At 41.7% G+C, this 16,167-nt stretch overlaps 1 protein-coding gene across 1 annotated transcript; it reads right to left on the bottom strand.

Annotated features, from left to right (window-relative positions):
• Window positions 1–730: 730 nt before the first annotated feature.
• On the bottom strand, window positions 731–14,997 carry LOC123662758 (myotubularin-related protein 6). The gene is made up of 16 exons (XM_045597557.1): window positions 14,835–14,997; window positions 14,266–14,423; window positions 13,703–13,875; window positions 13,544–13,631; window positions 12,833–12,965; window positions 12,679–12,754; window positions 12,252–12,408; window positions 11,558–11,701; window positions 11,169–11,275; window positions 9,938–10,066; window positions 9,340–9,466; window positions 8,100–8,239; window positions 7,173–7,290; window positions 6,463–6,597; window positions 4,841–5,763; window positions 731–770 (listed from the first exon to the last, which is right to left on the bottom strand). Exons 1-16 carry the CDS (start codon window positions 14,986–14,988, stop codon window positions 731–733), a joined length of 2,802 nt encoding a protein of 933 aa, XP_045453513.1. The 5' UTR covers window positions 14,989–14,997.
• Between the last annotated feature and the right edge of the window lie 1,170 nt (window positions 14,998–16,167).

Here is a 16,167-nt window from a genome sequence, read left to right as displayed (position 1 = left end):
CATTAAATAATGACTAATGAGTTAAATATCAAGCCGGTAATCTTTGCACCAGAGATCGCACCCGTCAATAGCATCATCAATATATCCATCCCTATCCACACAATGAATATATCGGACAGTTTCGGACAAGATATCGACAACATCGAAAACAATATAAAGCAGCTAAAGTCGGCTTCGGACATTCTAGAAAATGAATCCAATAGCCTGAGCTATCATGACGTCCATCACTACCTCGCCATCTACTGCCTGGCGGCCGCAGGGCTGGCGGTCGCGGGCGGCGCGTGCGTGCGCGCGACCTGCAGACGCGCACGAGCCGCGCGCCCGCCTCCGAGCAGTGATCAGCAGGACACTACTGTACATTGTGTGTGTTCCAAAAATTTTAAGTGTATAAGTGTGAGTGAAAAAGCAGAGCAAAGTGATTACAGTGTCAGTGTTCTCGGTCAAGACATTCCAAATCAGACTAATCGATCGGTTCATAAAAACACTTCGCCTGTTTTATTAAAATGTAATTTTAGGCGTAGTCGCTAACTAAAAATTGTCGGATCCATTTTGTAAATTAGCCGTTAAGATTTTATGTCAGTTTCATCCTTGTTTTAGTTTAGCTCACATCATCCATACCTCACTCATCTTCTCGCCCGGGAGCATGTACGGTTCAGCCGCACATACATATCGCCCGATCAGCAGTTTACGTTAGTTGCACGATTCATTGGCTAAATACATCAGTTCACGTTCACATATCATCATCGTACAGCGCGTTCGTGAGCTCATTCCTAGCAATTAAATATTAGCAAATATATTTATATTTTAACATTTATTTTTATATCTTTTATATATCATAATCAGCAGCAGCAAGTCAGGTGTAACATACAGTGTGGCTACGGCACAAAAAAAGAATATAGCCACCCCCTTTCTTCCCGTGGGTGTCGTAAGAGGCGACTAAGGGATAACAAAGTTCCACTACCACCTTGGAACTTAAGAAGCCGACCGATGGCGGGATAACCATCTAACCGCTGGCTTTGAAACAACAGGCCGAAGACGGGCAGCAGCGTCTTAGGTGCGACAAAGCCAGCCCTGCGGTCACCAACCCGCCTGCCCAGCGTGGTGACATGAGTTCACGCATTTTTGGCGCGAGCTTGTGGAGGCCTATGTCCAGCAGTGGACTGCAATAGGCTGGAATGATGATGATGTAATTTTATACTGCCGACAAATATAAATAGACATATTTTTTATTTCACTTAAGTTTGAATTATTATTATTATTTTGTTTGATTTATTTTATTTTACGGTATTTGTTATTTTCTAAAATACTAAATTTCTTAAATACTTTTTTCTGTACTTAATTAAAAACCAATCAACAAAATTAAAAAAAAAAATCAAAAACTAGAAAATATTTAAAATTCCACATTTTTTTTTTCAAATTGTGTCGCTTCTATAGTATCCGAAGGAACTTCGTTCCTACCTGGTGTCCCATGACACCATATAATTTTCACAGTTTTTGAGACTTACTATTATTCTAACAACAGTAACATAGCTAATGACATATAATGCTTAAAGTTGTGAAATTTGACGTTTCTGTAGCATAAATAGGATGAATATAATACACTAGTGCTTCTATGCGACACTTTTTTTGTATTTAGTAATAGCAATGGCATACCGTACATGTATTTTATTTAGTACGTTTTGCTTAAATCCACTAAATACAATTTATCATGTTTTAACAAGAAATAAAAACCACATTAAATTGTTTTGATATTATTTATTATCTTTTCATCTTAAACTAATTGCAATAAACGAAAATATTACACATATCGTACAGAGAAATTAGTTACTATAGATAAATTTATAAATATTTTTTACAAATTATTATCAAGTAACAAAATAGTATAGGAAATAATTTTCAAAAATAATCTACTTCTCCACAAGTACGGCTATGGCAACATTTCAGTTTTTTTATTTTTTATAATAGGCTATTTATTAAAAACTAAAAATAAAAATCCAATTACGTTTTTAGGAATTTTACTTTATATTACATTTAGTTTAAATGGAATCAAATTGTTTTTAATACTTAAGTAGAAGAATTTGAAAAAAAAAATTAATAAAAAAAATAGAAAATCACTTGAAATTCACCTCCTGATTTTGTTTATTGTTTAAATACTTGATTATATTTCTAATTAAATTTAACTAATTAGTTTATTAGTTTTATAAAGTGTTTAATTATAACAACTTGAACACATAACTACCTGTATAGAAATTAAACCAATTCACATTTTAATTCTTGTTTTGACATTATTATTTTCAATATACAACAAATTAAAATAATATAGAGATTTTAAAAGAAATTCAAACTTCTTCAATACATAAATAATATCTGTTTCACGCATTTATCTTGATAGTTAAAGGTGAAGTTCACATTTTTAACATTTTTAATGGTAACCAATGATAGTGTTTGACAACCAATAGACAATTGTTGTGTTCGTCAAACAAGATCTACGTACGAGTGTTTGTCAAAGATATTCAATTTGATCCTGAAAGCCGTTGTTTGATTAAACTATACTACTTGTCTAGCAAGGACGTGTAACTAATGAGTCGACTGAAATAGGAATTTGTATGCATCAGTCAAACCAGCGGTATGGAAGAACTGTATTAATTCCGACAAAAAAAATGAATATTTTACTTACCTACTCAAATGTATGACATACATATAAATCAACATATAATGATTTTGTGCGTAACTAATGATTTAAGTATGTAAAAAAATATAAAGTATGAAACATATCATATATAGCATTTTGTACCTTTTATATTACCTTTTATTTTAATAAATTATATAAGTCTTATCAAATTAAGAAGAAGTTTTGATGCATGTAACAAATATATACAGCAATGATGTCTTTTTTTAAGATTTAATGGAAATATAGTATTTTTCTCTAAATTAAACTAAATCATAAATTGAAAAAGATTTGTTCAAATTTAAATTTTTCTAATTTTCCTATGTAGCTGGTGTCACTAGTCCTGAAAAGAAAATTAAAAAATTATTCAAATGAAAAATTACAATGCGTTTTAAACTTTTATATTCTTATCTTACCCACAAGCATTACCCGTGACTTCGTGACATTGTTCGCAATGTTTGTAGTTGTGGAAATTGTTGGCTAATGCCACTGTTATCGCGCGCTCATTTGTGTATGTGTGTTGTAGTGTACGCACCGGGCACGGGCGGCGGGTCGGTGGGCGTGGCGGGCGCGCAGGCGGCGCGTGTGTGTGTGTATGTTGTAGTGTACGCACCGGGCGCGGGCGGCGGGTCGGTGGGCGTGGATGGCGCGCAGGCGGCGCGTGTGTGTGTGTATGTTGTAGTGTACGCACCGGGCGCGGGCGGCGGGTCGGTGGGCGTGGATGGCGCGCAGGCGGCGCGTGTGTGTGTGTATGTTGTAGTGTACGCACCGGGCGCGGGCGGCGGGTCGGTGGGCGTGGATGGCGCGCAGGCGGCGCGTGTGTGTGTGTATGTTGTAGTGTACGCACCGGGCGCGGGCGGCGGGTCGGTGGGCGTGGATGGCGCGCAGGCGGCGCGTGTGTGTGTGTATGTTGTAGTGTACGCACCGGGCGCGGGCGGCGGGTCGGTGGGCGTGGATGGCGCGCAGGCGGCGCGTGTGTGTGTGTATGTTGTAGTGTACGCACCGGGCGCGGGCGGCGGGTCGGTGGGCGTGGATGGCGCGCAGGCGGCGCGTGTGTGTGTGTATGTTGTAGTGTACGCACCGGGCGCGGGCGGCGGGTCGGTGGGCGTGGATGGCGCGCAGGCGGCGCGTGTGTGTGTGTATATTGTAGTGTACGCACCGGGCGCGGGCGGCGGGTCGGTGGGCGTGGATGGCGCGCAGGCGGCGCGTGTGTGTGTGTATGTTGTAGTGTACGCACCGGGCGCGGGCGGCGGGTCGGTGGGCGTGGATGGCGCGCAGGCGGCGCGTGTGTGTGTGTATGTTGTAGTGTACGCACCGGGCGTGGGCAGCGGGTCGGTGGGCGTGGCGGGCGCGCAGGCGGCGCGTGTGTGTGTGTATGTTGTAGTGTACGCACCGGGCGCGGGCGGCGGGTCGGTGGGCGTGGCGGGCGCGCAGGCGGCGCGTGTGTGTGTGTATGTTGTAGTGTACGCACCGGGCGCGGGCGGCGGGTCGGTGGGCGTGGATGGCGCGCAGGCGGCGCGTGTGTGTGTGTATGTTGTAGTGTACGCACCGGGCGCGGGCGGGCGGGTCGGTGGGCGTGGATGGCGCGCAGGCGGCGCGTGTGTGTGTGTATGTTGTAGTGTACGCACCGGGCGCGGGCGGCGGGTCGGTGGGCGTGGATGGCGCGCAGGCGGCGCGTGTGTGTGTGTATGTTGTAGTGTACGCACCGGGCGCGGGCGGCGGGTCGGTGGGCGTGGATGGCGCGCAGGCGGCGCGTGTGTGTGTGTATGTTGTAGTGTACGCACCGGGCGCGGGCGGCGGGTCGGTGGGCGTGGATGGCGCGCAGGCGGCGCGTGTGTGTGTGTATGTTGTAGTGTACGCACCGGGCGCGGGCGGCGGGTCGGTGGGCGTGGATGGCGCGCAGGCGGCGCGTGTGTGTGTGTGTGTTGTAGTGTACGCACCGGGCGCGGGCGGCGGGTCGGTGGGCGTGGATGGCGCGCAGGCGGCGCGTGTGTGTGTGTATGTTGTAGTGTACGCACCGGGCGCGGGCGGCGGGTCGGTGGGCGTGGATGGCGCGCAGGCGGCGCGTGTGTGTGTGTGTTGTAGTGTACGCACCGGGCGCGGGCAGCGGGTCGGTGGGCGTGGATGGCGCGCAGGCGGCGCGTGTGTGTGTGTATGTTGTAGTGTACGCACCGGGCGCGGGCGGCGGGTCGGTGGGCGTGGATGGCGCGCAGGCGGCGCGTGTGTGTGTGTGTTGTAGTGTACGCACCGGGCGCGGGCAGCGGGTCGGTGGGCGTGGATGGCGCGCAGGCGGCGCGTGTGTGTGTGTATGTTGTAGTGTACGCACCGGGCGCGGGCGGCGGGTCGGTGGGCGTGGATGGCGCGCAGGCGGCGCGTGTGTGTGTGTATGTTGTAGTGTACGCACCGGGCGCGGGCGGCGGGTCGGTGGGCGTGGATGGCGCGCAGGCGGCGCGTGTGTGTGTGTATGTTGTAGTGTACGCACCGGGCGCGGGCGGCGGGTCGGTGGGCGTGGCGGGCGCGCAGGCGGCGCGTGTGTGTGTGTATGTTGTAGTGTACGCACCGGGCGCGGGCGGCGGGTCGGTGGGCGTGGATGGCGCGCAGGCGGCGCGTGTGTGTGTGTATGTTGTAGTGTACGCACCGGGCGCGGGCGGCGGGTCGGTGGGCGTGGATGGCGCGCAGGCGGCGCGTGTGTGTGTGTGTGTTGTAGTGTACGCACCGGGCGCGGGCGGCGGGTCGGTGGGCGTGGATGGCGCGCAGGCGGCGCGTGTGTGTGTGTATGTTGTAGTGTACGCACCGGGCGCGGGCGGCGGGTCGGTGGGCGTGGATGGCGCGCAGGCGGCGCGTGTGTGTGTGTATGTTGTAGTGTACGCACCGGGCGCGGGCGGCGGGTCGGTGGGCGTGGATGGCGCGCAGGCGGCGCGTGTGTGTGTGTATGTTGTAGTGTACGCACCGGGCGCGGGCGGCGGGTCGGTGGGCGTGGATGGCGCGCAGGCGGCGCACAGCGGCACGGCGCGCGGCGCGTGCAGCGCGGGGAGCGGCGCGCGCGCACACACACATCGCGTGCACACACAGCGGCCACAGCCCCAGCAGTGATGCTGCCGACAAACACACGATATCGTATGGAAGACCGATAACAATTACATACAAAGTCGTTTTTAAGTCCAGTAGACTAGCAATTTTATTTAAGAACTGAAATTTGAAGTTTTAATTTTATGAAATTAAAAAAGACCTAGATTTTTTGACTTGAAGTAATTCTCGTTTCTTGTAGGAATGGTATATTTTATTAACTTTAAACTTTTTGAATATAAACTTAAAGGGGACAGTAGATACAATTAAAAACATTAAAACTAATGAGGGTTGTTTATGGGGCCCGGTAGCAATGCACTGATTTCACTTATTAAATAAAACTACCGGGTTGAACTGTGGTTTAGACGAGATTGATATTGTACTAATTTAATCTAAAAGTTAATGGCTAAGGGCTCCTTGTCCTCCCATTTCTAAACAAATTTCGTTTCTTAATATCATAATATAACCAAATGATAGCGCGATTTAATTTACAAGTGACGCCCTCTTGTAGTGAATAGAAAAATTATATTAAACTAACAATATAAAAATGATCTTGAACAGGGTAGTTACACAAAAACTTCTGCAATGTTCCTGATATTGCAGGCGTATAACTAACGGTAACCGTTTACCTTTATGCGTACCGAAAGCTTGTTTGCCAAATTTATAGTATAAAGAAATTCTAAATCAAAATTCTTATAGTAATGACTGTAATAAGTGTTTAGTCTCACCTTCCTACTAAAGTAATCGAGCGGTGTGGAGCAACTGCACTCGGTAACGTTTTTAACGCTTTTCCAGTCCAAAGCGACAGTGTTCATTTCAGCTTCGAGCTGAGCTAGACTTGAGGGTATTGTTGCGTCCGCCTTCTGAAAAAATATATTATGTAGTACAATATAAACTAACAAGTAAAATATGATAAAATATAATTTTCTTTTAATATCAAATATCATATATAATATCAGAATAATATCGTTACATAGTTATCGGTATATAAGTGACTAGCGACCTTTATCCGTCCAATTTTTTTACACAAAAAATAATCACCAACACATACACTAAAACCTTCTCCAAAAAAACGCTGAATTTTATGGTATAAGTATTATTAATATCGGCTTATTAGTTTTGGGAGTATAACCGAACAACAAAACCGACTCTCCATTAATTAGTATAGATGTTGATTGTTGATAAATTAAAAATATTCATCATCATCATTACAGCCTATACAGTCCACTGCTGGACATAGGCCTCCACAAGTTTACGCCAAAAATAACGTGAACCCAAAAATAACGTAAATTAAAAATATTAATATTTTATATTCAGTTACAATATCAAATCGTTTAATTTAAGAGAACATGTTCGAAATTCAACGGTCCATCATCAAAACGAATCGTTTTCTGAATATTGCAACTGATCTTTCATACTAATAAATATGTGATTGTACCTCAGTTATCAAAGGTATTTTGTTCGTCTTCGGCGATGTACCTCCCAACTCCTTGAGCGGATGATCGTGATTCGCGCACTCCATTTCTGACAAATTACCTCCCGACTCGTAGAGTAATCTTAAAAATAAATAAATTTATTTAGATATTAGGTATATGTTTCTTTATTTAACTTTTATAAAGTGTGTAAGCAAAAATAAGTTACAAAAATACTTGTAGGTACAATCAATAGAATCTGTACTATATCATCAAAAGATCAGAATAAGAATTGAGATAGTGAGAAATTTTTTATTATTTTGACAAAATCAAAGGCATATTTTTTTTTATCTTGATACTAAAATATTATAATAATAGCAACATGTACCAGAGAAGAAAAGGAATAATTTTGCTTTTTGGAGCTACGAATTGGAGATAATGTTAAAAAGTGATCATGACCTTACGAAATAAATAAATAATCACCAAATTTAATTATGATCAATTTTTTTTTAAATTATTTCCTTTTTTAAATAATATACTGTAAAAAATCCTTTTTTCATACTAGGTCGGAAAACAAGCGTACGGCTGGTGGTAAGCGATTACCGTAGCTTAAAGACGCCTGCACCGCCAGGAGCATTGCAAGCGCGTTGCCGACCCTACCTCCAATTCTCCCCAGGAGCTGTGGTCTCCTTACCAACAGGAACACAATACTGCTTGAAAACAGTATTATTTAGCTGTGATCTTCTGTAAGGTCCCCCTCTTCCCCAGTCTTCCCCAGTCGGGCTGCTCCATATTTTGAGCAGGAAATTTCCTGCTATGCCCTACCTCAGTTAAGAAACTAACAAACAAATTTTCAGTATATTCCAACTACAAAAGAAAATACTTTCAAATGTTTTCGTTGGCGAAAATGTAGTAAAATGAAGGTGGATATTAATCCATTTCCAAACACTAACTTATTGTCAATCTGTAGACCTTCCACTTTGGTTTCGATTTCAACGGAGTCACGAGTTCCGTTTTGGTAGTTGACCACCGTCGTCTCCCTGCTCTTCTCAGCCTTACGACCCGACAGAAGACTCTTGAATGTCGATATTCTCTGTAAATTTTTAAATTAATTAAATATTTTGTTTTTTTTATTTGTTTATTCAAAAGTGTGCTTATTTGTTTTCTCGTCGCTCGGTGATTTGTAAGTTAAAAGTACAGTACACCCAGTACAGTACAGTATATCTCACCCAGTACAATTGTCAACAATATTATATCCGGTAATCATGGAATTAGCTAATAAAACTCGTACTTGGTTGCAAATGTAGTTTAAAATATAATAATGTTTTATAATAGTAAAATAACATAGATGTAAGCTAATTTTCCTTTTAATTAATGATCACGCAGGCATGGCGCCATCCCCACCCTTTCTATATAAAATGGAGATGCCGCCATTGCCTCGTGTCAACAATATTATTTCCATTTATTATGAGGTTAGCTAATGAAACTCATACTTGGTTGCAAATGTAGTTTAAAATATAACAATGATTTTTAATAGTTAAATAACATAGATACAAGTTAATTTTCGTTTGAATTATTAAACACGGCGGGCATGGCGCCATCCCCACCCTTTGTAAATAAAATGGAGATGTCGCCATTGCCTCGCTAGTTCGTTTCGGACGTTCGAGCAGTGAAGACTTAAAAAGTGTAAGTGATTACTATTTACTGTTAATATATTATTATTTTATTGCTATGCATAATTTTTTTCTATGTAATGCAATATAATTGTGTTTTTCTTGATAAAATTGTATACGATCTGACTAGTTATTTATTTATAAACAAAGGCAATTCATAAACTAACAGATTTAATTTAAACATTATTGCATTTTATTTACAAATAATACATAAATAAATAGATTATAATCACTAAAGTCTTTTATTTTCACACAATACAGTATACCCAGTACAGTACAGTACATCTCACCCAGTACATTACAACCAGTACAATACAGTACACCCAGTACAGTTAACCCCGTACAGTACAATCAGTATAATACAGTACACTCAGTACAGTACAACCAGTACAGTACAACCAGTACAGTACAACCAGTACAACACAGTACACCCAGTACAATACAGTACACCCAGTACAATACAGTACATTACAGTACACCCATTACAATATAGTACACCCAGTACAGTACAGAGCAGTACCTTGGCGAGGTAGTCGATGTGCAGCGTGAGCGCGCCGGCGTGCTCCACGGCGGCCGGCAGCAGGTCCGCCAGCGACTCGCGCGGGTGCACGCCGCTCTCGTGCCGGCAGTACATGCCGCGCCAGAACCTTGGGGACATTTCATAATTATTAATAAGTAGGATTAAATGTCTCCTACATAGAGAAAGAGACATGGCTCCAGCATTGGGACGTTACAGACTGAATCAATCAAACCATAAATAGACAATCCGTTGCTTGCTTAGTTTGGTCTGCTCAATATATTTATCCATCGTCAATGATTATCTACATTTAGCTAAGACATATAATGTGGGTTGTCTGGAAGAGATCACTATCTAGTGATAAGACCGCCCGTTGCATGCGACGTAATTATTATAATTTTTTCCCTTTAAGCTTTATACTTATGTAATTGTTATATGTTACTGTGTGCAATAAAGTTATTTATTATTATTATTATTATTATTATTATTATAAAACCAAAGTTTGCCAATCCACAGTACAGCAGTGTGATGGACAAAGATACAACTCATCTACTTTTAGGATAAGAAAACTTACTTCAGTAAAATATTTTTAAATAAAAACCTTATGCTCTGAGCGTTTAAGTCCGGTTTTAGAACATCAGGGTGAGCCTTGGGGTTGTAGAGAGGGTTCTTGTACTCGTTCAGATGACTCGCCATGTAGCCCCACAGAGAAAACGTACGTTCAGACAGTCTGGAACAGAATTTTTAAAATTTACTTGACCTTGAACCTGAAGCTATTATCTATTTAGTTGCGTTTATCCCGGAAGCTGATCTCCCTTATTCTTTATAGTTGACGACGCGTTGGCGCAGCGGTCACAGAACTGACTGTTGCACTGGCGGTGGCGGGTTCGATCCCCGCTCATGACAGATGTTTGTATTGGCCATATAGATGTTTGTCGTGGTCTGGGCATTTGTGCTTGTGTATTGTGTGTCTTTCCGGACCCCTGACACAGGAGAAAATCCTACTAGAGCCGTTGAGTGTGAAGGGTTTATTTATTATTTATTTATTTAGAAAGAGAGGTTATGCCCAAATATGCGATGTTTTTAAGGCTGTCATAGCATACAAGTAAAAAAATACGCGCCTCACACTCAACGACCCTTGGTAGAATTATTTTCAATGTCGGAGGCAAAAAACACTAACAACACAATGATAATGCTCAGACCACTATAAACATTTTTATAGCCTACTAGCTGATATACGAAAGTTAGTATTCCTCCTACAAGCCTTTTTTGCAACAAAAGATGCAACAAAGCCTAACACAATCTCTTATCCTATATCTATCATCACTTCAGCCTCTCGCAGTTCACTGCTGGAGATAGGCCTCCACAAGTTCGCGCCAAAAATGGCGTGAACTCATGTGTGTTGCCCATAGTCACCACGCTGGGCAGGCGGGTTGGTGACCGCAGGGCTGGATTTGTCGCACCGAAGACGCTGCTGCCCGTCTTCGGCCTTTATATTTCAAATCCAGCAGTGGGATAGTTAACTTGCCATCGGTCGGCTTTTAAGTTCCAAGGTGGTAGTGGAACTGTGTTATCCCTTAATCGCCTCTTACGACACCCATGGGAAGAGAGGGGGTGGCTATATTCTTTACTACCGTAGCCACACACTATATCTATACCAAGGTCTATTATATCTTTGTACCAAATTTCATTAAAAACCGTTCTGTAATTAAGGCGTGAAGACAGACAGAGTTAAGCGTAATAGACAGACAGAGTTATTTTCGTATATATTATATTAGTATGGATTTTTATTATGTATGTTTTGTTCATTTTTTTGTGTCACCAGATATTACCTCAGATCACGCCGATCCTTCTCACAATTGCCAATGAACGTGCCGTACTGACAGGCGTGCGCGTGATCGTGTAATGTTAATAGGAATCTTTCGTTGAACTGGAATGCCTGGAAAATAAATACGCCATTTTATTTTTTTATTTGTTCTTAGAAGAAAGATTTATGAATAGTACTAGAATTCAAGAACTCCTTTTATTGTTTTTTTTTTTTTTTTTTTTTTGTCAGATTTCCCGTGGAGATTTTGTTTTTCTGGAGTATTATCTTGACATATTTTTACCCTAAATGCCTTGATAAATTTTCATATGTGAAGTTACATTAGATTAACTTTAAAGGAGTGCATATAAACAATTTGTTCGTTTTAAATTCATTTTAACAATATATACATCATACCTCAGGAGCCTGTCTGAGTAACTGCCAAGTGCAGTCCAGAAGCTGTGTAAAAACAGGAGATCTCTCTCGCGAATCACAAGCAACATGGCCACACCGGGCTGTGAACTTGTGACCGAAAGAAAGCCAATCTTTTTCGATGAGCGCCTGAAATAAATAAAATGGAGCCAAAATAAATTATTTGGTACTTCAAAATTTACAGTTAAAATAAAAATACTGGTTATGGGCTCTTAAAAACAACAACTACAGTTTTTGTAAAAGTAGTTTAGGCACGAAATAGCTTTAGAACTGAACAACACGTGTATGGCTACTTGAAACACTTGTATGTACATCTCCAATGTACGCACACACTCACACTCACACTCACACCGTGACGTGACGTGACGTGACGTATCTATCACCTGGTAACCGTTGATGGTCCTGTAGTGCGGCTCGAGACAGAGCGCGGCGAGCGAGCACACCTGCGCGGTGCGGTCCCACCCGTCGCTGCAGTGCACGCACACACTCACACTCACACCGTGACGTGACGTGACGTGACGTATCTATCACCTGGTAACCGTTGATGGTCCTGTTGTGCGGCTCGAGACAGAGCGCGGCGAGCGAGCACACCTGCGCGGTGCGGTCCCACCCGTCGCTGCAGTGCACGCACACACTCACACTCACACCGTGACGTGACGTGACGTGACGTATCTATCACCTGGTAACCGTTGATGGTCCTGTAGTGCGGCTCGAGACAGAGCGCGGCGAGCGAGCACACCTGCGCGGTGCGGTCCCACCCGTCGCTGCAGTGCACGCACACACTCACACCGCTCTCAATCGCACTTGCGATCCACCACGAAGTGTCCAATATCGATCTATTAAAATAAAGGTTTTTTTTTTTTTATAAGACTATGTCGGCAAACAAAATTATGAGCCACTTGATGGTAAGCGGTTATAGCCTATAGACGCCTTCAATACCAGAAGCATCGCATACACGTTGCTGACCTTAACTATTCCCCCCCCCACACACCCCAGAAACACATCACTAAATGAGAACATGTTATTTATGTTATTAGATAGGTTATACCAATTTTATACATGATTATAAATTGTGGAAGTTTTGGCACATTTTCTGTTATACCTACTTTATATGTTTGAGCCAACCGGAAGATTCCAATCCATTGAGAAACGATGACATTGTTGGGCTGTTCTGTTCGCATGCTGGAAAGTAAATCTCGTTGTATTTGATATTTATTAAGTACATACACGCAAAAGTTTTTATGAGAAAAGTTGTCTTACTTTCAACTAATTTTTGTAGACTCTTACGCATAACATGTATGTTTTCGATGCCCATGAATTGAAACTTAATATTTTCGTAGAACGCTTCGTTTTCATATCCTTTACCGGCTGCACGATTGACCATTGCATTTATCTGAATAAAACAAATTCCTAAGTAAGAAAATGGAGTATTTCGTTTAGTGATCTAGTTTTGTAAATTGTATTTAGTAATTAGGTCTATACCAAAAATATTCCATTGCAATAAACAAAATGTATTGGGTATCCTGATCCTAAAAGTTATTTCTCGAAACATAAAGTTCGATTTAATTTATACCATGACAGAAATGGATATCTTCCACTTTTTTTTATGTCACTAGGTCGGCAAACAAGCGTACGGCTCACCTGATGGTAAGCGATTACCGTAGCTTATAGACGCCTGCAACACCAGAAGCATCGCAAGCGCGTTGTCGACCCAATCCCCAATCCCCCCAGGAGCTCTGGTCACCTTACTCACCAACAGGAACACAATACTGCTTGAAAACAGTATTATTTTGCTGTGATCTTCTGTAAGGTCGAGGTACTACCCCAGTCGGGCTGCTCCATATTTTAAGCAGGAAATTCCTGCTGTGACCTACCTCAGTAAAAAGTATACAAAATTCCACCTATTCCTCCACTATACTAAAAAGTATACAAAATTCTAAAAATAAAATAATATTCAGAATAAGTCCTCACCCTCGGTCTTGTGTCCACTACATACATATAACCACAGTTGGGATTTGCTCGCCGGATCAGATCCAACATCTGTTCATCTTCCATACATCTGCAAATATACTAATATTATCGCCAATCTGACTGAATAATGGATAAAACTGTCCATTTCAAAAGACTTACCTAGCAGAGAATCCACTTAAGGGTTGGCTGCATCTCGCAATGGCCGCTTTATTGTGATGTAAGTATGCTAACACTGGTAACCGACCGCGGGATCTAAATCTGGCACTGCCTAAGAGTACAGTCGTAGATGCTCGAGCTGGCACGTAGATTTCACTTGGATATGTATCACAGAGCTGAAACATCAATCCAATTTTGGTCTAGGAAACATTCTGTTCCGCAACGAAATAGGGGGGTTTTCGTCTGGCTTGGTTCATAAAAAAAAATGTTATAATAAGATTATGTCAATAAAGACAAATGTGTGAAAAAATTTTGTTTAAAAAGTTAAACTATTTTATGCTGTTCTTCAAATCACACACAATTTTGTTTTATGTGTATGTATGTATGTACATTTGAATATGCTGTGATTTTAAAAAGGTATTCGTGAATAGAAACAAATAAATTTTTAAAGTAGAATAATATCAGGCTTCGTTAAGCCTTCCCTTTAAATTTGTCCAAGAAAACAAGATTAAATATCTAGATAGGAAAAAAATCCTAAAATGTTTTTATTTATAATGAAGACTTACTTCATACTCCTTGTTAGCAGTACAGAGGACCCACTGTTCGTTTGGTACGTTCATCCTTTGGTATTCGGTCTGGATATCAAAGAAGTTCCAACCTGCAGACTTCGGCAGATCATCCGGAGTACACTTATAGTGGAAGCAGTACAATTCGTCTAAATGAACTGGAATTACAGAGCGTTTGATTTTGAAGCATTAACAACCAAATAAATTATAAATAATGGAATATCTTTCAATTATTTAAAATGTTCAGGTTGTGTTATCAAGAATTGAAAATATTCTAATTGTTATAAACAAAGGTTGTTCGTTGACAACTAAATTTCATGTTAACAAAATCAAAATCATACTACATATATTATGTTATGTTAGGACTTATTTACACGGAGATGAAAATCTCTTCGATATTGGTATTCCATAACTTTTGTCGGAATTTTAAAAAATAATACTAAAAATAAAAATTGTATGATAAGATGTATATAACATTGTATTAATGTATAAGAATATTTAATTGGAATAATCTTTAATTGGAATTTGACATTGGAATTCGATAATATTTTTTTTTACATTTTACTTACCCGGTTGACTCAGTCTTAAAAGCGTCTGGTGCATCTCATGGCAGTCTCTCTCGCGCGGTATCACGAAGAACACCGAGTGAAATGTTTTGGTGCGAACCAGCAATGGGGAACCTGTTGTTGTTATCGGTAACCGTTCGACTGACGATATATGCATTAGGAGAATCTAAAAAGGGAACAGACGAATAGAAGATAAACGAATCATTATTATTAGAGCGTGAGACAGATCTAGTACAAAACAACAATTTTTTTAAACGAATGATTCTGGATTTGTTATTTGTATGGTTAATTAACCTACGCTTTATTAAAATATTTACTTTGTATGACGTCTTGCCAGTGTTCTTCTTTTTATTACGATTTCATGTAACACTTGCGACCAGATCAATATATGTATGATAAAGTTGCAATCAAACACTCGTTACATAAACATTGTTTTACTTATAATCAATACTACATAACATAACATTTACGTACTACTACATCATAACACATTTATAAAATATGGGCTCAGACGGACTTTTTTAAGAGGTTGTACATAAAATACGTTCGCAAAATGGGGCAAAAAAGTCTTAGCGTAAGGAGATATGAACATCATCCCATATATTATACATTTCATACATATGCACACTCATTTTACAAATACAACACATATTTTTAAATGCCATGCTAATTAAACTTTTTTTACATAACTAAATCGGCAAAAAAGCGTACTGCTCACCTGATAGTAAAGTATAAGCTTAGCTTATTGACGTATGCAACGCCGGAAGCATCGCAAGCGCGTTGCCGACCTTACCTCCTATTCCCCCCAGGAGCTCTGGTCACGTTACTCACCAAGAACACAACTCTGCTTGAAAGCAGTATTATTTAGCTGTGATCTTCTGTAAGGTCGAGTTACTACCCCAGTCGGGCTAATCCATTTTTAATAGGAAATTTAATATGTATTTATTTTCAATTAAATAAATAAATAAATTGTGCTGTGTGGCTACGGCACTAAAGAATTTAGCCACCCTCTCTCTTCCCGTGGGTGTCGTAAGAGGCGACTAAGGGATAACAAGGTTCCACAACCACCTTGGAACTTAAGAAGCCGACCGATGGCGGGATAACCATCCAAATGCTGGCTTTGAAATACACAGGCCGAAGACGGGCAGCAGCGTCTTCGGTGCGACAAAGCCCGTACTGCGGTCACCAACCCGCCTGCCCAGCGTGGTGACTATGGGCAAAACACATGAGTTCACGTTATTTTTGGCGTGAACTTGTGGAGGCCTATGTCCAGCAGTGGACTGTATAGGCTGTAATGATGAAATAAATAAAACTGTCTTAAGCACATCGTTTCTCA

Source organism: Melitaea cinxia, chromosome 19, assembly GCF_905220565.1.
Source record: "Melitaea cinxia chromosome 19, ilMelCinx1.1, whole genome shotgun sequence".
NCBI lineage: Eukaryota > Metazoa > Arthropoda > Insecta > Lepidoptera > Nymphalidae > Melitaea > Melitaea cinxia.
The sequence above is the reverse complement of the archived record's forward strand: the minus strand, read 5'-3'. Positions and strand labels throughout refer to the sequence as shown.

Bases quoted from the DNA above. Each gene is read 5' to 3' on its own strand.
- LOC123662758 (XM_045597557.1), bottom strand. From the start codon at position 14,988: ATGCATATATCGTCAGTCGAACGGTTACCGATAACAACAACAGGTTCC. The intron at 9,467-9,937 runs GTTTTTATTTAA...AATGTCCCCAAG, and splicing joins TTAAACGCTCAGAGCATAAG to GTTCTGGCGCGGCATGTACT. The intron at 771-4,840 runs GTGCGTACACTA...TTTAATTGCTAG, and splicing joins CGACCCGCCGCCCGCGCCCG to GAATGAGCTCACGAACGCGC.